We start from the raw sequence: 25729 nt of genomic DNA, 5'->3' as shown, positions 1-25729 counted from the left end.
CCCTTGACATTCAATGACATTACTATCGCTGAATCCCCCACAATCAACATCCTGGGGGCTCTCATTGATCAGAAACTGAACTGGACTAGCCATATCAATACTGTGGCTACCAGGGCAGGTCAAAGGCTAGGAATCCTATGGTGGGTAACTTACCTCCTGACCTCCCAAAGCCTGTCCACCATCAACAAGGCAGAAAGGAGAAGTGTGATGGAATACTCTCCACTTACCTGGATGAATGCAACTCCAACAACATTCAAGAAGCTTGACACCATCCAGGACAAAGCAGCCTGCTTAATTGCTCCTCCTTCCACAAACATTCAAACCCTCCACCATCGATGCACGGTGATTGCCGTGTGTACCATCTACAAGATGCACTGCAGTAATTCACCAAGGTTCCTTAAACAGCACCTTCCAAACCCACGACCACTACCATCTAGAAATACAAGAGCACAAATACCTGGGAACCCCACCACCTGGAGGTTCCCCTCCAAGTCACTCACAACGCTGACTTTAAAACATATTGCTGTTCCTTCACTGACGCTGGGGAAAAATCCGAGAACTCCCTCCCTAACAGCATTTTGACATATTCCTCAAGGACTGCAGCGGTTCAAGAAGGCAACTCACTCCCACCTTCTGAAGGGCACCTAGCGATGGGCAATAAATGCGGGCCGAACCAGCAACGCCCACATCCTGTAAATTAATACTTTTTTCATTTTATTATTCTGGAGAAAGAGGAAGCTGAGGGAAGGGAGGAAAATACCATAGTGATGGAAGAAGGACCCATGGAAATGTCTATTCAAATATAATTAACGGTGTGTCACGCGGTGGCCACGGTCTCTTGGGGCTTGCTTGGTTCGGGAGCAAGTAAATTCACCGAACCAGCAATGTGGTAAAGAGCAGGCAATCTGCGACACCGGGGGAGAATTCCCTGTTCTTCAAATAGAGCAATGGAGACTCGCAAACCCAACTGAGGATACAGGGGTTGCTTCAACTTATCATCTCATTTAATTTGGTACCTTCAACAGTGCAGCACTCTCTCAGAGCTGCACCGTGAGTATCAGTCTATTATATGCTCAAGGGTCTGGAGTGGGACTTGAAACCACAACCTTCTGATAGCGGGCGAGGATTTCCTTGATCTGATTTATGCCGCAATTACGCAAATGCTTTTGTCAGATTCTAGGCAACCAATGCCGATTTGTTTCCTGAGAATCTCGTCAACATGTGCCCAAATAGGGGCCCCAAACTACAACAAGCAGAAAACAACTTGAATAAATGGGTCTGGGGGCAAGTGTGCAATGTTGGCTCCCCTCTTCCTTTGAGGAACATCTTACTGATGTTGTAAAAATTGTAATTTGAAGTCACCACCTATGAACATTTTTTGTCACTCAGTCATCAAAAGGATCAGTGGGGGGGGGGGGGGGGGGGGGGGCAAGGGTTAGGTGGCAGCAGAAGCATTTAACCCAGAGAGTTGCCACAACAGCAAATGTTGTTTATAGAGTGCCTCAATGTAATAAAACATCTCAAGCCACTTCTCATGGGCTGGCCCCGGACAAAATTTAACACTGAGCCACATACGAACATATTGGGTAAGATGACTGTGAACTTGGTCAACGAGGTTGGTATTAAGCAACATTAATAATATTGTTCTCTAACCACGGACCAGGTCCATAGCATTAATTAAATTCCAACATTCCAGAGTGGTCATTAACATTTTATCCCATTCCTCTTCCTACAGTTGCCTCATTCCACGAGTCATTTGGAGGTTTATTCAAGTCAAGGGATTGCAGCACCCACCAGCACTTCATGTCCCGCCAATATTGCCATTAAAAGGGAAATGTCAGGTAAACTGTACTGTAGTAAGATAGTGTTGAGAGAGCTTTATTCTGTATCTAACACCGTGCTGTACCTGTCCTGGGAGTGTTTGATGGGGCAGTGTAGAGGGAGCTTTACTCTGTATCTAACCCCATGCTGTACCTGTCCTGGGAGTGTTTGATGGGGACAGTGTAGAGGGAACTTTACTCTGTATCTAACCCCATGTTGTACTTGTCCTGGGAGTGTTTGATGGGGACGGTGTAGAGGGGGCTTTACTCTGTATCTAAACCCGTGCTGTACTGTCCTGGGAACGTTTGATTGGGCAGCGTAGAGGGAGCTTTACTCTGTATCTAACCCCATGCTGTACCTGTCCTGGGAGTGTTTGATGGGGACAGTGTAGAGGGAGCTTTACTCTGTATCTAACCCTGTGCTGTACCTGTCCTGGGAGTGTTTGATCGGGCAGTGTAGAGGGAGCTTTACTCTGTATCTAACCCCATGCTGTACTGTCCTGGGAATGTTTGATCGGGCAGTGTAGAGGGAGCTTTACTCTGTACCTAACCCCATGCTGTACTTGCCCTCTGAATATTTGGTGGGATGCTGGGTGTCTGTGAATCTGAGCTATACCTGGTACTAACAACCTGACTATCTCAAAAGACTAAAGAAATAATCCAAACATCAAATATGTGTGAGTAAGCAACATTGCCCCCTCCTGCTGCCTCACTCCTGGGAATTAAGTAAATATAGAATAAAAAGTTACTGAGGACTTTTTAAAATAAATTTAGGGTACCCAATTCATTTTTTTTTTCAATTAAGGGGCAGTTTAGCCTGGCCAATCCAACTACCCTGCACATCTTTTGGGTCGTGGGGGTGAAACCCAGGTAAACACAGGGAGAATATGCAAACTCCACACAGGCAGTGACCCAGAACTGGGATCGAAACTGGGACCTCAGCGCCGTGAGGCTGCAGTGCTAACCACTGTGCCACCGTGCTGCCCTAGTGTCAGTAATGATGATCATGAAACAAATGGTTTATTGTAAAACTCATCTGGTTCAGTAATGTTCTTTTGGGAAGGAAATCTGCCATCCTTACCTGGTTTGGCCAACACGTGACTCCAGACCCACAGCAATGCGGCTGAGTTTAAACTACCTTCCGAAATGGCCGAACAAATCATTCAGTTTTGCTTATGAAGGTGGCTGGCCATTCAAGGCAATTAGAAATGAACAATAAATTCTGACCGTGCCAAACGTGCATGATCTGTTCCCTTCATTGTTTTATTCCCAAAGCCTGAGCTTTTTAACCCTAACCTTATCTTCACATCCTTCAATTCCACCCTTCCACTTCTTCATCATGTCCCCCAATCTCTTCCGTTGACAGAAATTCCTCAATTGCTGCTTCAGCCCATTTCTCCCCAGTGACCTCATCGAGTGCTGCGTAGCCCTTAGGTTGAAAACCGTCTTCGTGACTTCCCTTCTCTCTCTCGCCTCACTTCCTCATTTTTCCTCTTGTGTTCTACTGGATCTGAAACCTCAAAAACATTGAGTGAATCAGTTCAAACTCTGCTCATCCGCAAGCAAGGTCAACACAATTTCCGTAACCTTTGCTGATGGTTTCAATTTCTGAGATAGGCTGCAATGAGCGGAGCCGCTCCAGTGTGACGGGAAACGGACATCATGGAGTGGTGAGTCTGGAATTTCCACATCTCCCTGATCATAAAATCCTAGCATGTTACAGCACAGAATTCAACTAGACAGGCCGTCCGGCATCAACAGTGGCCCACCCATCCCTCTCCACCTTTCAAAAGTCCTCCTTACTAACATCTAGGAGCTTGTGCCACAATTGGCTGCATGGTAGCACAGTGGTTAGCACACTTGATTCACAGCTCCAGGGTCCCGGGTTCGATTCCCGGCTTGGGTCACTGTCTGTGCGGAGTCTGCACGTTTTCATAGTGCCTGCGTGGGTTTTCTCCTGGCGCTCCGGTTTCCTACCACAGTCCAAAGATTTTTTTTTTTCTTTTTAAATTTAGAGTACCCAATTCATTTTTCCAATTAAGGGGCAATTTAGCATCGCCAATCCACCTACCCTGCACATCTTTTGGGTTGTGGGGGCGAAACCCACGCAAACACGGGGAGAATGTGCAAACTCCACACGGACAGTGACCCAGAGCCGGGATCGAACCTGGGACCTCGGCGCCGTGAGGCACAGGGCTAACCCACTGCGCCACCGTGCTGCCCTCCACAGTCCAAAGATGTGCAGGTTAGGTGGATTGGCTATGATAAATTGCCCTTAGTGTCCAAAAAAGGTTAGTTGGGGTTACGGGGATAGGGTGGAGGTGTGGGGATAGGGTGGAGGTGTGGGCTTGGGTAGGGTGCTCTTTCCAAGGGCCGGTGCAGACTCGATGGGCCGAATGGCCTCCTTCTGCACTGTAAATACTATGAATTGAGAGAATTATCTTGACACACTAGTCGATCAACAGCCTGACATAATCGTACCTTACAGACAAATGTCCCAGATACCAGCATCACGATCCCTGGGTATGTCCTGTCCCATCAGCGGGACAAACCGAGCAGTGGCAGCCCTGTGGTATACAGTCAAGACAGAGTTTCTCTGGGAGGCTTCAACATCAACTCCAGGCCCCATGAAGCTGGCTAAGTCCTAAAGGACAGCGGCTAGACTGGGTCTGCGGTAGCTGGCGAGGGAATCAACAAGAGGGAAAAACATACTTGACGTCATCCTCCCCAACCTGCCTACCGCAGATGCCTAAGGAAGTATTGGTCGGACTGACCACTACACATTCCTCGTGGAGACAAAGTCCCGTCTTCACATTGAGGATACCCTCCATTGTGTTGTGTGGCACTACCACCGTGCTAAACTGGATGGTTTCACAACAGATCTAGCAACTGTGGGCCATCAGCAGCAGCAGAATTTTACTCTACCACAATCTATAACCTCATGTGCCGGCATATCCCCCACTCTACCATTACCACCAAGCCAGAAGATCAATTAATTTTAAAAACCGTTTTTATTGGCGTTCACAACTTTTATGTTACATATTTCAGTTTGTACGATTAGTTTACAGCTTTCATAGCCACACACAGTGTTTGGAAAGGCAACTAAGGAAAGACTGACGTTACACGACAAATATAGATTAAAGTACAATGAGAAAACATCTAAACCAACACAGATCACTGTACATATGTACAACTTCTTACTTCTCCCTCCTTCCGTAGCTGCGGGCCCCATATGGTTGTTTTGCCTCGGCTACCCTTCCTGACACTGGCCCGAGCGTGGGTTGCCCCCGGGTGTTCCTGCTCCCCCGGCTCTCCGCTTGCCCTCGGGCTCCATCCTCTGCGGTCGGGCCCATGTCTATTCTTTTTCCCTGGGGCCTTTGTCCCCCTCTACCCCTCTCTTTCCCCCTTCCTTAATGCTCAGTATGTCTACTGTGCCTTTCTCCCCCTTCCCTCCTCCCCCCTCTGCTCATTGTTAGCTACGAACAGGCCTTGGAACAAGTTGGCGAACGACTCCCACCTCTTCTGGAAGTCCTCCTCTGACCTGCAGATGGCAAATTTTATCTTCTCCAATTGGAAGAATTCCGACTGGGTGGCCCGCCAGTCTATGGCTTTGGGTGGTGCCACAGATTGTCAGCCGAGTGGGATTCTTTGGCGAGCGATTAGGGAGGTAAAGGCAAGGTTAGGTGCCCCCCTCCCCATAAAGAGTTCTGGCTGGTTTGATACCCGAAAGACATTTGGACATGGCTCCATCCCTCCCCCATAACCTCAGACAAAAAAGGTTGTCCAGAACCCCACCAGTCTGGGGCACTTCCAGAACATGTCGGTGTGGTTGGCCGGACCTCCATGGCACCGTTCACATTTGTCCTCCACCTCCGGGAAGAACCTGTTCATTCAGTTTCTGGTCAGGTGTTCTCTGTGTACCACCATTATCTGCATCAGGTTCAGCCCTGCACATGTAAAGTTGGAGTTCGCCCTATGTAATGTTTCAATCCAGAGTCCCTCCCCGCTCCATCCACGGGGGATCGTACCTCCTCCAACAGTCATCCGTAGAGGTCCCCACAGTTACCGTTCCCAAGGTCATCCATGTCCAACAGTTTCTCAACCAGTGAGAGTTTCTGGGGGTATGCCATTGTTTCCCTGCGGAGGAGGTTCGGTCCTGTATGTGCCTCATTTCATTCCCTTTGGGTAGTTGGAACTTTTCCGTGAGCTCCTCCAGGGTCGCTATCCTGTCTTCTATGTACATGTCCAGGGGATCAATTAAGAGCACAAGTGGGCATGCCAGCAGCAGCAGCAAGATCTACCTAACAATAAGGTACCATCCTGATGAAGTTACAACACAGGACTTCTCGTGTTCCAAACAGCATAAGCAGCAAGTGATCGTCAGAGCCAAGCAATCCCGCGCACACCTATGCTCTGCCGTCCTATCACATCCAGCCGTGAATAGGAGTGGACAATTGAGCAACTCACTGGAGGAGGAGGCTCCACAAATATTCCCAGCCACAATTTGGGAGGAACCCAGCACATCAGTGCAAAAGACCAGGCTGAAGTATTTGCAACAATCTTCAGCCAGAAGTGCTGAGTGGATGATCCATCTGGGCCTCCTCTGGAGGTTCCCAGAATCACAGTTGTCAATCTTCAGCCAATTTGATTCACTCCATGTGATATCAAGGAACAGCTGAAGGCACCGGATGCTGCAAAGGCTATGAGCCCTGACAATATTAAACAATAGTACTTGAAGACTTGCGCTCCAGAACTAGGCACACCTCCAGCCAAGCTGTTCCAGTGCAGCTACAACACTGGCATCTACCTGGCAATGCGGAAAATTGCCCAGGTAATGAAATGAAATGAAAATCTTTTATTGTCACGAGTAGGCTTCAATGAAGTTACTGTGAAAAGCCCCTAGTCGCCACATTCCGGCGCCTGTCCGGGGAGGCTGGTACGAGAATCGAACCGTGCTGCTGGCCTGCTTGGTCTGCTTTAAAAGCCAGCGATTTAGCCCTCGTCCTGTACACAAAAATCAGGACAAATCCAACCCGGCCAATTACAGCCCAATCAGTCTACTCTCAATCATCAGCGAAGTGATGGAAGTGGTCATCAACAGTGCTATCAAGCGGCACTGACTTAGCAATAACCTGCTTATGGATGCTCAGTTTGGGTTCCACAAGGGTCACTGACCACATTATAAGCTTGCTCCAAACATGGACAAAAAAGCTGTACTCTTGAGGTGAGAGTGACTGCCCTTGACATCAAGGCTGCAAATTGATTGAGTATGGCATCAAAGAGCCCGAGCAAAACTGAAGTCCATGGCAATCAGGGAGGGAACTCACCAATGGTTGGAATCGTACCTAGCACAAAAAAGATGGTTGTGGTTGTTGGAGTTCATACATCTCAGCTCCTGGATACCACTGCAGGAGTTCCTCAGGATGGTTTCCTTGGCCCAACCATCAGCAATTATCAATTACTAATAAGGTCAGCAGTGGGGATGTTCGCCGATGGCTGCATGATGTTCAGCACCATTTTCAACTCCTTGGTTACTGAAGCAGTCTATGTCCAAATGCAGCAAGACCTGGACAATTTCCAGGCTAGGACTGGCAAATGACAAGTTACATTTGCACTGCACAAATGCCAGGCAATGACCATCTCCAACAGGAGAGAATCTAACCCCCCCCCCTTTGAGATTCAATGACATTACCATCGCTGAATCCCCACCAACATGCTGTGAGTTACCATTGACCAGAAACTGAACTGGACTAGCCATATAAATACTATGGCTACAAGAGCAGTTCAGAGGTTAGTAATCCTGTGGCGATTAACTCGTCTCCTGACTCTACAAAACCTGCCCACAATCTACAAGGCAGAAAGGAGAAGTGTGATGGAATACTCTCCCCTCACCTGGATGACTGCAACTCCAACAACATTCAAGAGGTTTGACATCATCCAGAACAAAACAGCCGACTTAATTTACACCCCATCCGCCACCTTAAACATGCGCTCCCTCCACCACCGATGCACAGTGGCAGCAGTGTGTACCATCTACAAAATGCATTGAGGAACTCACCATGGCTCCTTAGACAGCACCATCCAAACCCACAACCACTACCATGCAGAAGGACAAGAACAGCAGATAGCTGGGAACCCCACCACCTGGAGTTCCCCCTCCAAGCCACTCACCATCCTGATTTGGAACTATATCGCCTTCCTTCTCTGTTGCTGGGTTAAAATCCTTGGAACAGCACTTTGGGTGTACCTATACCACGTGGACTGTAGCAGTTCAAGAAGGCAGCTCACCAACACCTTCTTAAGGGTAATTAGGGATGGGCAATGAATGCTGGCCTCGCCATTGAAGCCCACATCGCTTTAATGTATACAAAAAGGTCATTCAGTTCATTGTGCCTGTGTGAGCTCTTTGAAAGACCCAGTAATTTTATCATAGAATTTACAGTGCAGAAGGGGGCCATTCGGCCCATCGAGTCTGCACCGGCTCTTGGAAAGAGCACCCTACCCAAGGTCAACACCTCCACCCTATCCCCATAACCCAGTAACCCCACCCAACACTAAGGGCAATTTTGGATACTAAGGGCAATTTATCATGGCCAATCCACCTAACCTGCACATCTTTGGACTGTGGGAGGAAACCGGAGCACCCGGAGGAAACCCACGCACGCACGGGGAGAATGTGCAAACTTCGCACAGACAGTGACCCAAGCCGGAATCGAACCTGGGACCCTGGAGCTGTGAAGCCATTGTGCTATCCACAATGTTGCCGTGCTGCCCTCCCACTCTCCGGCTCTTTCCCCATAGCTGTGCAAAGTTTTCCCCTTCAATTGTTTATCCAATTCCCTTTTGTAAGTTGCTATTTGGGCAGAACTTCCCTTCCCCCACCCCCGGCTTAACAAGTACACACAGGTTTTAGGAGTAACACCGATTACAAAGGGCGAGATTCTCCGCACTCCCGACGGTGCGGAGAATAGCGTGGCTCGTAAAATTTTACGGCCACGCTGTTCCGACGCCCTCCCGCTATTCCCCCCCCCCCCCCCCCAACGCCCAACTCCCGAAACGAATCGCTGCCGCCGTTTTTTTACGGCCGGCAGCGATTCACAGCTGATAGATGGGCCGAGTTCCCAGCCCTTTACGGCTGTTTTTACGAACGGCAAACACACCTGGTCTGGCCGTTCGTAAAAACGGCCGTAAACACTCGCATTTTATAACCATGGCACCGATTGGCATGGCAGTACCACGGCCGTGCCAAGGGTGCCATGGGCCCGCGATCGGTGGGCACCGATCGCGGGCAGCGGGCCCAATGCCCGCGCACTATTTCTCCTTCCGCCGCCCCGCAGTATCCATTCGCTGACGTCATATGACGCGTCAGCCGGCGCTAACTCCGGCAAGTGGGCTTAACGAAATTCGTTAAGCCCGTGATGCCGGAGCTTACGGCGTCGGGCTGCTAGCCCCGACCGGGGACCAGAATCGGTTCCCGGTCGGGAAGGGGGGGGGGGGGGGGGGGCTGGCGTCTTGACGCCAGCCTTACGATTTCTCCCGTTTTGGGAGAATCGCGCCCAAAGTACATCCTAGTCTACAGTGGTCTCAATACACAAAGTCCCTTTTAAGCACACAAGATGACTGTGGGCAAAGCTCTCTCCACCCTGAACCGAAAGTGAATGTTTGTGGATGTCTCCTCCGAATTCTCCAGATGATTGTGACATGAAAGTTTCCAAACTCCACTCCCAAAAAAAAACTTTAAAATCTTCTCTCATAATTCTGCTTTCCCTTAATGGTTTGCATTCCAAAATTCAGACCAGGTTTTCCAATCGGGGATCGAATCCGGGTCCTCGCCACCATGAGGCAGCAGCGCTAACCACTGCGCCACCGTGCCGCATCTTGATGTCTAAACATAATTAAGGTGTATTCTTTGGGCGATACTATTCGTGCCTCAGGTAGACCATGTTCACCCCAAATCTTCCTTCCCATTTACTAAAGTTAATGTTAACTCTGTTCCCCTGATGCACTGAATTCCTTCAGGGGCCCTTCTTGGCACCATAGACAATCATATAGCTGTCTAACCTTTCTGCCAGTTGAAAATTGAGCAACAACGCCACCCTGTGGATTGACCACCAGTTCCCTAGCACTTGTGATTGCTTCAGCAATAAGCAGAAGGATTGATTTCCCTCCAGTCTTACTGTAGCCCAGGTCCCCCACACAGCAGTATGGGTGCAGACCAGACCAGTCCTTTTCCCAGAGGAAGAGAACATAGAAACATACAGCACAGAACAGGCCCTTCAGCCCCCGATATTGTGCCGAACTTTTGTCCCAGATTAAGAACAAATTAATCTACACCCCATCATTCTACCGTAATCCATGTAGCTATCCAATAGCCGCTTGAAGGTCCCTAGTGTTTCCGACTCAACTACCCGCTACTCTCTGGGTAAAGAACCTACCTCTGACATCCCCCCTATATCTTCCACCGTTCACCTTAAATTTACGTCCCCTTGTAATGGTTTGTTCCACCCGGGGAAAAAGTCTCAAGCAGAGTCACTAACTGAGGTGCTTTGGCGAGATTGTTCATGTGGCTTCTCTGGATGTTTGGCTCGGCTCACAGCTGCTGTTGCTCGGCCTTTGAAATCGGTGTCAAGAAATCCAGTGTTAATACATTTATTTTTGAGGCCTTCCATGACCGATGGATACTACGGGCACTGGAGTCAATCATCAGCCCGGGAGGCATATTTTAATATAGTTTGATAAGTTTCCTTTGAAGGTTTTGTCTGTTTTTTTACAATGCCCCTTTAAGAGGATTTGAATTAGTTACTGAGTTATTTATTTGTTTTACAAAAGAGTATAGAGAGAGTCAGCTGGGACACTAGGTGTGAGGTTAGGCGGCAGAGATCTGTAATGCTGCATCCTGTGAGCAAGCCTACTCTGAGATCTGTGTCCTACTTTTGTACTCCACCATCTGGCTTTGATCCATTTAATAGCACCTCTCTTTAACTGTTTGCTGCTCACATCCATTCTCATGCTCTTAATACATACTCTGGCCTCGCAGTCAGAAAGGCAGGGGATCAGGCCCCAACCCCCGTGGAGTTCACCCCAGTGGCCTGGTCAGGATTTAAATTCTCAATTAACATCACAAAAACAGATTACCTGGCTGTTAACACATTCCTGTGTGTGAGAACATGCATGTTTTTTAAAAATTTGTTCACGGGATGCGGGCATCGCAGGCTGTGCCAGCATTTATTGCTCATCCCTAATTGCCCTGAAGGGGCAGTTAAGAATCAACCACATTGCTGTGGATCTGGAGTCGCATATGGGTCAGACCGGGTAAGGATGGCAGATTTCCTTCCCTAAAGGACATTAATGAGCCAGATAGGCTTTTACGGCAATCGACAATGGTTTCATGATCGTCACTAGACTTTTAATTCCAGATTTTTATTGAATTTAAATTGCACCATCTGCTGTGGTGGGATTTGAACCTGGGACCTCAAAGAGTACTCTGGATCTCTGGATTACTAGTCCTGTTACAATATCACTACATCACTGCCCATAATGTCCTTTACGCTCAGCTATTACCTACAGAGATTCCTGTGCAATGATCTTGAGAGTGTGCTTCCTGTTCCCTCCATGTCATGTTTGATCCCTACGTTGTTTCGCACACTCCCATTGTTCTCTGGTGCCTGAAAGCTTTGGGAGATTAAAAAAAAGTATTCCCTCATGTTTAGAAATAAAGGTGCACTGCAGGCCACATTATTTCCGGTAAAGAAATTCCCCCAGTTTCCATCCGGGCTGATTTCGAGAGGAGCTTCCCAGTTCTAGAACCTTTTCGTGAACATGCTGGACAATCAGCCCCAACGACGTCGCCCGGGTTTGAAGCACAAACGCAACAGCAGGGTGCCAGTCAGCCCTTGCTGAACCTGGGGAACAGTTCTATTGGGACAGGGAGAGAGTTTACACTACTTTCAGAACAGATGGAGATGTTGTCTGGGCATGTCTCCCAGTCCCATGATTTGGAGAGTCCTGTGCACAGTCATGGGTTTGTGCTTGTGGCTGACACGAAACAGAAAACAAGGTTAGAGACAAGTCCACAGTAAGGTCACCAGCTCTTCAGGATCACCCTGGTGTTTCCAGAAGCTGAGGATGTATCTCCCAGGCACTAGTGGGAGTAAGACCTGGGAGAGGAAAAAAAAAAATCAAAGGGGCAAGAAGAAACGATTGTGCTTTTGAAAAAGATCCTTTGGTTATTAATTATTAAAATGTTGGCAATTATTAGGGAAGTTGGAGATTGTGCAATGAAATGTCCGACCAGAGCTATTTTCAGGCAGGCCTTCATTAGCATGGTGCTGGATAAACAACTTGTTACGATCCCAGTTGATGTTATAACTGGATGGGAAGATCCAAGAATGGAACACAGCCTCAAAAGACTGTAACCTTTATTTTTATTTAATGAAACATAGAGGAACTGTTAATTAATTTTAACAACAAGAAAAAAAAGTTATTAAACATGACAAAGTGGATTATAATACAATACTCCAGTTTAATACAATGGCCAGTGCAGACGCGATGGGCCGAATGGCCTCCTTTTGCACAGTAAATGCTATGAAAAATTCTATGATACTCCTTTACTCCCCCCTTAGGTTAGCAATTACACACAGGTTTTAAGACGAACACGGATGACAAAGTACATTCGAATCTACCATGGTCTCATTGACACACAAAGTCGTTTTTTTTAAAACACAGATTGGCTAAGGTCAAACACGCACTCCACTCTGAACCCAAGTTAATGTCTGTGGATTTCTCCTCAGAATACCCCCCCCCCCCCCCCCCCCAATGATTGTCACATGAGAGTTTCCAAGCTCCATTCCCAAAACACCTTTTAAAACTTCTCTTTCAATAAGGCTTTCCATTAGCAGACTTAATTCCGAAATCCACTCCATGTTCAAAAGAATCCTTTGGAAAACAGCTTCCACATCTTCTAAAATCTACTCCAGGTGTTTTACACCAAGCCCGTTTGGCATTTATTTCTCTTAACTGCTTTTGCACACCAAATTCTGATATCTGGCCACTGATTGCCCAACAATTATTTCCATTAATGACTCACAAACTGTAGTAAGATATCTGAGATGGTTCTAATGTCAGTGATATCTTCCTGACTCCTCACTAGGCAGCTCGATTACAGTTCTGTGACTTGAAATGAACAGTACCCTGTTCTACTCCCAGTTCCTCTTTGTTCCTTTAACTTCAGGCTCCCTGGAAACTTATTTTCATTTCTCTAGTTTCCTTAAGTAGCTGTCCTTTAGATTTCTGGCACTGGCTTTCTGAACTATTGCTCTGTTGTATGGCTTTTCTTCTAGCAAGGTTGAGAGAGATGTTCCCCCTGCAGCTGCCTATCACCAATTGATGTAGCTTCCAACTAAAACTAAATAACAAAGGAATGTTGTTTTCCATTACAAGAGCCTTTAATTGTCAAGCAACTCTATTTACTCTTCACACTGTAGCTCCCTCTATCACAGTTGGAACTTAACCAACCCCCCACACACAAACACCTTTGTCCAGCATGAATCTATCTATAGGTTTTACCTTTGCAGGCACAGAAATATTAAATTAAGCCTACCTAAAACTATACCTTCTTTCTAATGTTTACCAGCACAAATATAAATCCCTTAAAACTAACTCATGACCTACAGAGTTCCTGCACTCACTGTGATGGGGGCCAAGGCTACAGGCCTGATTGAGAGGATTGGCAATCATTCGTGTCTGATTGTCTGAGTGTATCGTACACTCCGGCAGAGCAGATCAGAATGCGCTCTCCCTCCAAACGTTTCTGACTGTTCTCATAGAATCTCAGGATCACGCATCAAAGAAGGAGGCCATCAGCCCATTGTGTCTGTGCTGGACCTTTGAAAGAGCTATCCAATTAACTCCACCTCTCTTTCTCTTGCCCAATAGCCCTGCAAATACTTCCTGCCCTTCAGCTATTTACCAATTCTGCTTTGAAAATTATTATTGAATCAACTTCCACCGCTTTTCAGGCAGAGCATTCAAAATCACAACAACTCGTGACATGCAAAAATTTCTCCCGCCTCCGATCTCCTCTCTGGCTCTTTTATTCGTCGGCTTTGACTGACCCCCCCCCCCCCCCCCCCTTCCCCAATCCCCCCACCACCCTCCAGGCCAATGGAAACTGTTTCTCCTTATTTACTCGCTTAAAACACCCCCTTACTTTGAACACCTCTCTCTTCTCTTCGAAGGACTGAAAATTACTTTTGCTGAAAGTTGATTGCGGTATCCCAGAGTAGTTTTATACCGGCGGCTCACACTGATATTGTTACAGGCCCTGGGGGGTCTTTGTGGTGGTGTGTAAGTAGCACCTGCGGCTTTGTTACAGTGACCAGATCTCTGCATTTGGTTGTTATGCTGATAGCTATTTGTTTTTGGCCAGATGCAGAAGCAAGAGCTTTGGCTAAAGAGCGACAGAAGAAAGACAATCACAACCTGAGTGAGTAACCTTCCCTTCAACTCATACTTTTACCATTCTGGGGGCAGCACGTGGCACAGTTGTCAGCACTGCTGCTTCACGGCGCTGAGGACTGGGGTTCAAATCCCGGCCCTGGGTCACTGTCCGTGCGGAGTTTGCACATTCTCCCAGTGTCTGTGTGGGTATCACCCCCACAACCCAAAGATGTGCAGGCTAGGTGGATTGGCCACGCTAAATTGCCCCTTAATTGGAAAAAAATAATTGGGTACTCTAAGAAATTTTTAAAAAAGTACTTTTACCATTCTGTTCATTTATTGAGAGCTGGTCAGAGTCTGTGGGGTCAATTTTAACCACTTCCTTTGCGGGAACTATGCTCGAAGAAAGGGTTGAACTTGACTGTCCTCACTCAGAATCTGGAGATCGCGGTGTTCCAAACTGCCGGCATTTCAGCTTTGCCGAGTTTGGCATGGTGGTTGTACAGCAGTGTGTCCACCTCTCCATCTTCTGCCCTTGGCCTGCACTCCAGGAATACAGATTGAATTCATCGGTAGACATTTATTTAAAAAGCTGCATTGTTGCCTTGTTGTCCTGACCTTGGGTTCACTTTTCTCATCAGTCGAGCGGAGACGAAGGTTTAACATCAACGATCGGATAAAAGAGTTGGGACTGCTCATCCCCAAAACCAATGATCTGTGAGTTGACACTTCTTCTGTCGTTCATTTTTAATACTGACACCTTGTACTGCTGCTTATATTTTGCTGGAGTTGGAAGATGTTTTTATGGAGAAACGGCAGAGATGTACCTGTGCCACCCACCGACCATCAACACAGTTTTCCCATCTCACAGTCACAAGAATTAATGTACAGGCTCCCTCCTATCCTATCTCTGACAAGTACTGAACCAGAGACCTTCTCTCTGCAACGCCATCTCCGTTTTACTGATGACAATCAAAGCCAGTCGTCCCTGGTCCAGGCCTGTTCCTACATCTGTAGATGACTTAGACAAAGAGACTAAGAGTAATGTATATAATGCTGACAGTTCAAAGCTAGGTGGGAATACAAGCTATGAGGAGGAGACAAAGAGAGTGAAAAGAGTTAGAGATGGGTTAAGTGAGTGGGCAATAAAGTGGCAGAAGGAGTATAATGTGGGGAAATGTGAGCTTTGGTAGTAAGAATAAAAACACTGAATATTTTTTCAAGTACGTGAACCTTCTAAATGTTGATGTTCAGATGAGCTTTGGTGCATTCGTACAAGGAACACAAAGTCAGCATGCAGGTACAGCAAGCAAAGGACAGATTTTTAATGTCTCAGGAACGAAGGGATATGGGGCGTGGGTGGGAAAGTGGTTTGAGGTGGAACATTAGCTGTCATTGTATTCAGAGCAGTGTAGGCCTGAGGAGATATTCCTGCTCCATATTTCTTGCGTTCTTACCCTAATCCCAAGTTTTGCCTGTTAATTTTGCATCGAGTCCTGTCACATTGAAGACCAGCCCTGCATGCATGGCTACTGACATGGCTACTCTTATTGGGGAGAATGCTGGGAGGTGGAGTTGAAATGCCCATCAGCCATGATTGAATGGCGGAGTGGACTCGATGGGCCGAATGGCCTTACTTCCACTCCTATGTCTTATGGTCTTATGGTCTTATGGACATCCTGTTTCAGCTGATTCCATCGAGTGATTCACCCAATGACCAAAGGGGTGTCGGGGAAAGGTTGGCAAATATAACATCAAAGTGTTTACAGAACCGGTCATACATCCATCAGAAATAAAATCTAAAAATAAAGCAAAACAATTTGCTCCAATTAGGTTTATTGATTTTCTCATTGAATCAAAACTCTCCGATTGAAGACGTGGGGCGGAATTCTCCGACCCCCCCGTAGGGTCGGGGAATCGCCCGGGGCCGGCGTAAATCCCGCCCCCGCCGTGGCCGGAATTCTCCGCCACCCGGGAATCAGCGGAAGCGGGAATCACGCCCCGCCAATCGCCGTGCCCCCCGCGCTGATCGGCATGCCCCCCGCGGCGATTCTCCGGCCTGTGATGGGCAGAAGTCCCACCGCTGACGGGCCTCTCCCGCCGGTGGGAATTGGAGCACCTCTGGTGCCGGCGGGAATGGCGGCGCGAGCGGGCCCCCCCCAGGGTCCTGGGGGGGACGTGGGGTGATCGGACCCCGGGGGGTGCCCCCACGGTGGCCTGGCCCGCGATCGGGGCCCACCGATTAGCAGGCGGGCCTGTGCCATGGGGGCACTCTTTTTCTTCCATGGCCTCCACCATGGCGGAGGCGGAAGAGACCCCCCCCACCGCACATGCGCCGGTGGTGACGTCAGCGGCCGATGACGCACCGGCGCATGCGCGGACCGGCGAAGGCCTTTCGGCCAGCCCCGACGCCGGGCGGCGGGCGCCAATGGCCGTTGGCGCCGGGTTTGGCGCCAGTTGGCGTGGTGGAAATCACTCCGGCGCGGGCCTAGCCCCTAGCCACTGTCATTTGAGTAGGGCCCAGTTGATGGCTGGCACCATTAGCTGCTGTCATTGTATGGTCTAGCTGCCAGAGGAACAGACTGATATTGCAGAGAGATGTTGATTTGACCCAGTTGTTTCCTACAGGATGTGTATTGCATGGATTCATGTCTGTTTTAAAATAATTGGTAATTATTTTCACATTTCTTCCATTTAGACTCGGTCTCCCACATGCAGGCCAATATTTAAAAAATATTTTGGTAATCTTTCCAACTTCAGAACTGGCTGACGTGTCAGTCTCGATGACTCAGGGTTTTCAAAGACTTTCAGACACCCAACTGAAAAATTAAGATGCTATTGCTTGAATAATCTATATAAATTAGAAACTCGGCTTAAATTGTCTGTTAAATAGTTGCCAGTCATGTTCCTGGCACAGGCAGACCAGTGATAGTAAGGTGGTGGCACTTTCCTTGGCCAACCCGTTTGTTGAGAGATTTGAGTTTCACCGTTCTCAGCAACAAGGATGGATGAAGGTCCTTTTTTTTTTTTTTTGACCTTTCCTGGCTCCCCTGTAGTCCCTAGACGCGATTTAACGCGCAGAAAACACGAGTCCCGTTTCGTGCGCGAGTAGTGCCGTGTTTCTCGGTGTTCGAGCCCCCTATCTAACGGGACTCTGACCTTTTTATCGGCCTTGGTCGGAAAAGACTGCCGAGGCCTCACTTACCTCATTTCCTGCACTTAACAGATTGCTTATAATGCAGAACAAGGCCAGCAGCCCGAACAGGTGCCGGAATGTGGCGGCTAGGGGATATTATGAGCTCAACTCGCCCTGTATCCTGGAAGTACATAAAAACACAATGTGAAAGTTTACACAATATGAAAGTTTGATGTTTGGGCAAGGGTATTTTACATTCCAACTATCTCCCTCCTGCATCTATATTTTCATTAAAACATTATTTTCCAGATGTTAATTTTCTGATCTTCGTGGAATGATGTCAAGCCATATTATGTGACACATTGCCATTTTATGTCCTATTCCCTTACTTTATTGATATCTGGGCCAGTGAGGCAATTCATCCATCCTGTAGTGGCTCCATTGAATGTCCCGAGGTCTGAGAACAGCAGGAGTCCTGCCCAAATTGAGAACAACAATTGTCTCGGCAACAACAGCAGTAACTTCTATTTATCTGGAATATAAACCAGAAAATGCTGGATAAACCCAGAAGGTCTGGCAGCGTCTGGGGAGCGAAAAAGAGGTTCATGTTTCGTTAACTCTGCAGGACTGAAGCAAGGTAGAAATGCACAGAATTATATAGTTGGAAAGGGCCGGAGGTGGTGGGGCAGAATAGAAGACCAGGACTAGGTCGGAGCAAAGGAGATATTGACAAATTAGTCCTAGACGTAAGGCTAAAGGGAGTGTTAATGATGCCATTAAGGGATAATAGTGGCAAAAGAATATGTTAATGGGAGAAACTGAACAGGGCGACTATGTGGGGGAGGGGTGGTGGTGAGGTAGAGCTGTGTGTCGTCAGTCTACATTTATACAGTAATAGGGTATATACATGGAGGGTCAGTCTTCTGATGATGTCAGTATGCTGGATATGTCCGGGAATATACAATGTGGAGTGAAGAGTGGAAGGTGAGACTCCCTGTGCAACCTTCTTCAAACATTCCTGATCCTTGGTGTGAAACAGTTCAATCCAAAATATTCACATTCCCTCTGCCGAGCTTAAAGTTTTACTCTCCTCCCCAGAGTTTGTGATCATGTCAAGAATATTGTTAGGGTTTAGGTATCTCGATGCCCCCCCCCCCCCCCCCCCCCCCCTTAGAGACCTGAGGCATTGGTGAGGCTGGAGTAGTCTTTTAAGCAAGTTCGCTATCTCTCTCTCTGGGACATATTGCTTTATTGCTCCTTGACCCTTCTGACCTTAAGGATACTTTAATGTTTGTTACATGATGATGACCTTGTTGGTTTGCAGTTTTCACCTTGACTGAGTGCACACTCATTGCTTCCGCAGGGACGTCCGCTGGAATAAGGGCACAATATTGAAAGCCTCGGTGGAATACATTAAAAGACTCCAGAAGGAGCAGCAAAGAACCAGGGAGATGGAGGGCCAATCAAAGAGGCTGGAGATGACCAACAGCCACCTCCGTTTTCGCATTCAGGTGAGAAAAGGAAATGGCCCTCCACTGTCATTCGTGACAAGCAATGAAACGTCAGCTGAGGCTCGGGGCTGGCATTCCCTTCTCTGGGGCACAGATTCATCTCCCATGCCAGCAACTATAGTACGTAATCATACCTGACACTCCCACCGGAGAGGCGGTGGCATATTGCCACTGAACTGGTAATCCAGAGACACAGAGTAATGCTCTGGAGACCCCGGTTCAAATCCACGTCAGCTGGTGGAATTTTAATTGAATTGAAAAAAAATTAAATTCTAATGATGATCGAGGATCAGTTATCGATTGGCATAAAAACCCACCTGGTTCACTATTGTCCTTTAGGGAAGGAAATCTGCCATCCTTACCTGGCCTGGCCTATATGTGAACCCACAGCAATGTGGTTGACTCTTAAATACCGTCTGAACAAGGGCAATTAGGGATGGGCACTGAATCCTGACCTAGCCAGTGACGCTCACTTTCTATGAATGAATTTAAAATCTACAGTACTGCACTGGTGGGAGGGTCAGTACTGAGGGAGTGCTGCACTGTTGGTGAGGCAGCATTGAGGGAGTGACGTACTGTTGGTGGGTCAGTAATGAGGAACGCTGCACTGTTGGAGGGTCAGTACTGAGGGAGTGCTGCACTGTTGGAGGGTCAGTACTGAGGGAACGCTGCACTGTTGGAGGGTCAGTACTGAGGGACGATGAACTGTCGGAGGGTCAGTACTGAGGGACGACGAACTGTCGGAGGGTCAGTACTGAGGGAGCGACGCACTGTTGGAGGGTCAGTACTGAGGATAAGCTGCACTGTTGGAGGGTCAGTATTGACGGAGTGCTGCACTGTTGGTGGGTCAGTACTGAGGGAGCACTGCACTGTCGGAGGGTCAGTACTGAGGGAGTGCTGCACTGTTGGAGGGTCAGTACTGAGGGAGCGCTGCACTGTTGGAGGGGCAGTACTGAGGGAGCGCTGCACTGTTGGAGGGTCAGTACTGAGGGAGTGCTGCACTGTTGGAGGGTCAGTACTGAGGGAGCGCTGCACTGTCGCAGGGACAGTGCTGAGGGAGTGCTGCACTGTTGGAGGGTCAGTACTGAGGGAGTGCTGCACTGTTGGAGGTGCTTTCGAATGAAACCTTGAACTAAAGTCCTGCCTGTTCACATGACTTCTATTTTGAAGAAGAACAAGGGAGTGGGATAGATATTTATCCTCATCCAACATGACTAAAAACAAATTATCAGATCGTTGTTTATGGGAGCTTGTTTTGTGCAAATCTGTTGCTAATCTCTTATATTACAATAGAGTGTGTTTTAAAGAAGCATTTTATTGGCTATAAAACACTTTGGGACATCCTGAACTCATAAAATGTGCTGTAGCAATACAAATTCTTTTAATACTAATAAAAATTCTAATGACGGCCATTTTGTCTCCCTGACCCTCCGCAGGAACTGGAGATGCAAGCTCAGGCCCATGGACTATCCACCGTCTCGCCCTCAGGGTTAAACACACTAGAGCTCAGCGCCCCCTCCATCAAACACGGGGAAAATATCATGAACTCCCTTCAACAGCAGCACCAGCATCACCTGCAGCCTCCTCAAAGCCAACTGGATTTTGCTCAGTCCCTTGACCTTTGTGACAGCTCGTTGGGTTTCGGTGACCCCATGAGCCAACTGACTGACCTCTCCTTCAGCATGCCCACCAAAAAGGAATACCGGCTGGATGACTTGTTGATGATGGACGATGCAGTTTCTCCCTTGGGCAGAGATCCATTGCTCTCCTCGGGGTCACCAGGCGCTTCCAAAGCTAGTAGCCGAAGGAGCAGCATTAGCATAGATGATGCTGACATTCTGTGACACAGAACATTTGGCGGTGATTGAAAGAACACACACACGCGCACGCACACACACACACAATAAAACTATTGGATGGGTGAGACAGGGTTACGCTAGCCTTTTGAGGTTTGGGGAAATGTTGTCCTGTGCCTCTGCTGAATTTGAAGAATGTGTCAAAAGTTTCTCTCTGTTTCTATTGGATTTTCTGGGCTTGAAGATTTTCATATTGTCAAGTCATTTTGCAGACCATATTTTACAGTGATTTTGCATAGCTTACCTTCCATCCCAGTGAATTGTGGCACTGGTGGCCAGTGTAAACTATATGGATGACTCCTCAACCCAACAGCCCTCTACTTAAGAGAGCAACATAAACACAGAGAGGGTGCACTCCCTCCCAGATCACCGAGTCACCCTTTTGTAAGAGAGGCCTTGGCTTCAGGTTTCTGTTCAGCCACCTTTTGCATTGTAAAAAAACCCCCATGGGGTTCAGCGAAATGTCTATGTGGGGGTGAGGAGGACACGGCTTGCAGATTACATTTGAAAATTGAGTTCTCAGAAACCTTCTCCTGGAATGGTTAAAATTCCCGAGGTGTGTTTGGGTTGAAGTAGCTTTTGGTTCTGTAACTGAGCCACACAGAACAGAAAGTCTTGGATTACATCCCTGGTGTGCACTGTTCAGTGGAGCTGGGCTAAGGACAAACTTGTGCTCTGTATTTCCGGGCTAGGAAATGAAAAGCTCTCTTTTTTTCCCTGATTATTATACATGACTCCTCAATATTCATGTTGTGCAATTTGGGTTCAGCCCTCATTTCCCTTCCTGCTTCCCCTCTTCACCCTCATCTATCCCTGCTCCCTCGATAACTTGTCGAGTCCAATGGTCACTTCACATGTGCGCAAAGGAAAATAATTGGAAATTCCTGTGGCCCTATGCATGAAATTGAGCCCATCAGTTTCTTTACATTTCAGATTGTAAGCAGGGGTTGCGGGGGTGGGTCAGAGTGCTAAGGTGTGTTTTCCTGCGTTGTCTGCCAATTTAACTTCCCTGAATTCAGCCACAGAAAAGCTGCCTGCTGTGGGGAGCAGGTGGGGTCGCTAATCTCAATGGCAGGTGCATCCTGATGACGCCAACGTAGTCTGCACACAATTTTAGTTGCAGGCCAATCTAAAACCTGCATGCTCTCCAACCAGCAAGAAGCCAGGCCAGATGGGGCCCAGGTAAGTGATTAAAATATTTTTGTTCAGGCTTCTTTATAATTGAGAAGGAGCAGGAGTGACAGCTGCTGAAACAATAAGATTACCAGTATTTATCCCATTCTCTTTGGAAAGTTCCTATTGAATCTGCTTCCACAGCCCTTTCAGGGAGCGCCTTCCAGGTCCTCACAGCTCAGTGTGGAAAAATAAATTCTCCTCTCAGTTTTTTTTTTTTGCCACTTGCCTTAACTTTGTGTCCTCTGACCTTCCCGTCACTGGGAAAAATGTCTCTCCTTATTCGCTCGACCAAATCTCTTCATGATTTTTACACCTCCGAGGAATATCGCCGTTTCTTCACTGGTGCTGGGTCAAATCCTAGAATTCCTCTCTAACTGCACTGTGGGTATCTTAAGCAGGCCCACCGCCTTTTTAACAGCGATTAGGCTTTGTCAGTGACACCCACCTCCCATGAAGGAATTTAAAAACAATTAGTAAGCCTCCGCTGCACCCTCTCCAAGGCCTTGACATTCTTTCCAAAGTACGGTGTCCAGAATTGGACAATGTTGCAGCTAGGGGCGAACCAGTGTTTTAGAATGTTGTCACCTTTGAAATTTGTCTCCCAATCTCCTTGAGTCTGCTGACTGAAGGGTGAATATCCCAGGATAGCTCAAACTCTTGACAGCGGAAATGTCTAATAGAATGGCTCTGGAACACCAAGTTCACAATAATACACAATTTTAGCTTAGTTGTACACAAGTGTGCATGTGTGCGCGCGCACGCATACGGCTTGCACGTGGATTCATGTACATGACATCCCGAAAACAATAACATTCTCCTGGCATCGCAGCGTCAAAAATGAGCCCAAATTCCATTGTCTTAAATGATTTGTGCCACGCCCGGTGTGAATGCCACACGTTGGACGTTCTGTGCCTCCCCGATTATTTATGTGGCAGTATCAGAAATTCCATAAGTCAAAGAAAGTCACCCTGGGGACCTCAATTCCAACAGGAGTTGTATGAGCATATATGTATGAGCCGCTGCCAATTTATTAAAATGTTCCTCAGTAAGAAGTCTCTAATTGGCCTCAGGATGCGGTCAGTGTGATCACATGATGTGGCTGAAAAGTGGGATCGATGAGGTTCGACGCAAGTGCTCCAGGCCTCGGAACACTCTGTAAGCAATGCCCCAGGGGTTTAGTTGGTGTACCAAAAGAACCACTTTATGAAGACGTCTTTGAAATGAAATAGTCTGAGTAAATTGTCACACCAGTAAGAACACTGATTAATGTTTTCAAAGCAAGTTTGAAGAGTTGAACGTGATTCCGCTTAAATGAATAGATTGTGGTTAAAATGGTTAGAAATTCTGAAGTCTCCCTGTGTCTAAGCTCAGCCAAGGAAAGCTCGGTTTGTAAAATTGCCTTTTAAAAAATTGTTGAGTAGATTGTTCCATTCCCTTGAGCAAGATGGTAAATTGAGAGTGGAATTGTAGAACCTTTTACAACACTGAAGGAGGCCATTTAGCCCATTGTGCTTCTGCTTGCACTTTGAAAGATGTACAATTAGTTTGCTCCTCCGCCCAGCTCCTTCCAGAATGTTTCAATATTTCCTGTTTGGAACATTTGCAGAGTGTGTGACTTCCTCTTATGCTGACAGATGGACCTATAAACTCCCACATGTGAGTGCTGAGATGCGTCAGATAAATGCCTGCAAAATATGGTCTGAAATTGTTTCTACTGCCAATCATTTCAAGGTAGCTCAGGGCTGTTGGCCGATTAACCTGCTACCAGTTTCTTGGTGACTATCCAAAAGCAGTTTTAACCTTGCTTCAGGAGAAAATAAACCATGACAGGGAATTTAACTTCCCTGGAATTCTTTCAAAACTTTGCAAAGCTGTGAAAGTTGGGTATTTGTATTCTTTTGCATTGGATTGAGCAAACCCTGGCCTGATATTTCTGCTTCAGTGTTGGCTGAGGGAACGAGCCTCTAGAGCATTCAAGAATGCAATTGGGGAGCCCAAAGGACTGAATCTGTGACTGTGCAGCTTTAATGTGGTCTGTTTGGAAGGAGCAGTTCCGTGCCTGGTCTCCTTGCTCCGTGTCTCTGTTGGTAGAACCCTGGTCTGAGTGGGGAAAGTTATGGATTCCAGTTTCGCGCCGGAGATTATAGACTAGGTTGACATTCTGAAACAGTGTAGAAAAAGTTGGAGATGCATCGATCAGATGAGACTTTAAACTGGAGACCCCTTTGTTCCCTCATGTGGATGTAAAGTGTTTAGAGGAACAACAGGGCAGTTCGACCACTGTCCTGGCCAATATTCATCCCTCTGTTAACACCACCAAAAATCAGATTATCTGATTATATGTTTCATTGCTGTTGGGAGGACCTTGCTATGTGAAAATTGGATGTCCACGTTACAAATTCATATGTACTTCATTGACTGTAATGTGCTTTGGGCTGTCCTGAGCTTATGATAGGTGCAATGTAAATGCAAGTTCTCTCCTTTTAATCTTGATATGTTCCAAAAATGTGCTAAAGGTTTGCGACGGGGCTGTGTACCTGTTTAAGGTGGATAATAATTGGAGATGGGCTGTTTTTGTAAACTGGCCTGTAACACAATCCAATGTTTTAGAAAGTTTCAAAAACCTGGAGAGACGCCTGGCAGGACATCCCAGTCAATATACATATCATGACAAACATTACCTTGAGATTTAATTACAATCTGTATCGCTCCCTCTCCTCGGCTCTTGCCAGTGATTGTGTTAATGTCAATGACAGTGTGGGATTCACATTAGGAAACTGTATCTGTGTTTAGAAATACCCATCCATTGTGAGCTTAGGGGACAGTACAACAGCAGCTATGATGAATGTCTCGGAGTACATCACAAAACATTAACACCAAGGACTAGTAGTGTCAGATCATCACCTTTCATGCTGTTTGCGCATGATAGGCATTGAGGATTAGAGTCGTTGTATTAAACCTACTGATGGTGGTACTGGCTGAGGGATGAATATTGGCCAGTGGTCGTTTTTTTAAAAATTTGCCATTAGGGTGTGGGTGTCACTGTCATGGCTGTTACATATTACCCATCCCTGTTTTCCATTGAGAAAAATCTGGTGAGCTGCTTTCTTGAAATGCTGCATCCAGGGGTTGCAATGTAGGCATTTGCAGAGTGTTGTTAGGGAGGAAGTTCCTGGATTTTTACCTGGTGATGATGACGCGAAGGATATATGTCCAATTTGGGATAATGTGTGACTTGGAGGGAATTGAAATGATGGCATGTTGCACCTCAGAACATGCGGCTTAGGAGCAAGAGAAAGCCATTTGGCCTTTTGAATCTGCTGTGCCATTCGATAAGAACATGGCTGTTCTGTCTGTGGTCTCAAGCTCACCTTCCTGTCTGCATGCCCCCCCCCCCCCCCCCCCCCCTGCCCCCATCCATAAAGCTTGACTCTCATCAAAAATCTATTTAACTCAACCTTGTGTGAATTCAATATCCCAGTCTCCACTTTCTGGGGGAAGAGAATTTCATCGGCCAACGGCCCTCTGAGAGAAAATATTTCTCCTCATCTCTGTGGTTTGCATGGTGTATAGACCCTTGACCGTAGCAACTTGTAGGCTCCAGCTCCATAGCTTGTGGTGACCATATATAATCAAGTCGATGGCAATGGAACTAATTTTGTCTCTGTGAACCAGAGGTGGCGCAGTGGTTAGCACTGCTGCCTCACAGCACCTGGGTTCAATTCCGGTCTTGGGTGACTGTCTTTGTGGAGTTTGCACGTTGTCCCCGTGTCTGTTTCCTCTGAGTGCTCC

At 47.3% G+C, this 25729-nt stretch overlaps 1 protein-coding gene across 1 annotated transcript in view; it reads left to right on the top strand.

The window, feature by feature from the left end:
- LOC119978178 (transcription factor EB-like) overlaps positions 1–23802 on the top strand; it is a 44848-nt gene extending 21046 nt beyond the window's left edge. Inside the window, exons 4-8 of the mRNA XM_038819610.1 lie at positions 1736–1841; positions 14248–14304; positions 14900–14975; positions 18758–18905; positions 20342–23802. Coding sequence (XP_038675538.1) covers positions 1736–1841; positions 14248–14304; positions 14900–14975; positions 18758–18905; positions 20342–20749 — 795 coding nt within the window. The 3' untranslated portion in view covers positions 20750–23802. The remainder of the gene's footprint in view (positions 1–1735; positions 1842–14247; positions 14305–14899; positions 14976–18757; positions 18906–20341) is intronic.
- Positions 23803–25729: the final 1927 nt, after the last annotated feature.

This window comes from Scyliorhinus canicula, chromosome 15, assembly GCF_902713615.1.
Source record: "Scyliorhinus canicula chromosome 15, sScyCan1.1, whole genome shotgun sequence".
NCBI classification, from domain to species: Eukaryota; Metazoa; Chordata; class Chondrichthyes; order Carcharhiniformes; family Scyliorhinidae; genus Scyliorhinus; species Scyliorhinus canicula.
This window is presented reverse-complemented; position numbering and strand designations above follow the sequence as displayed.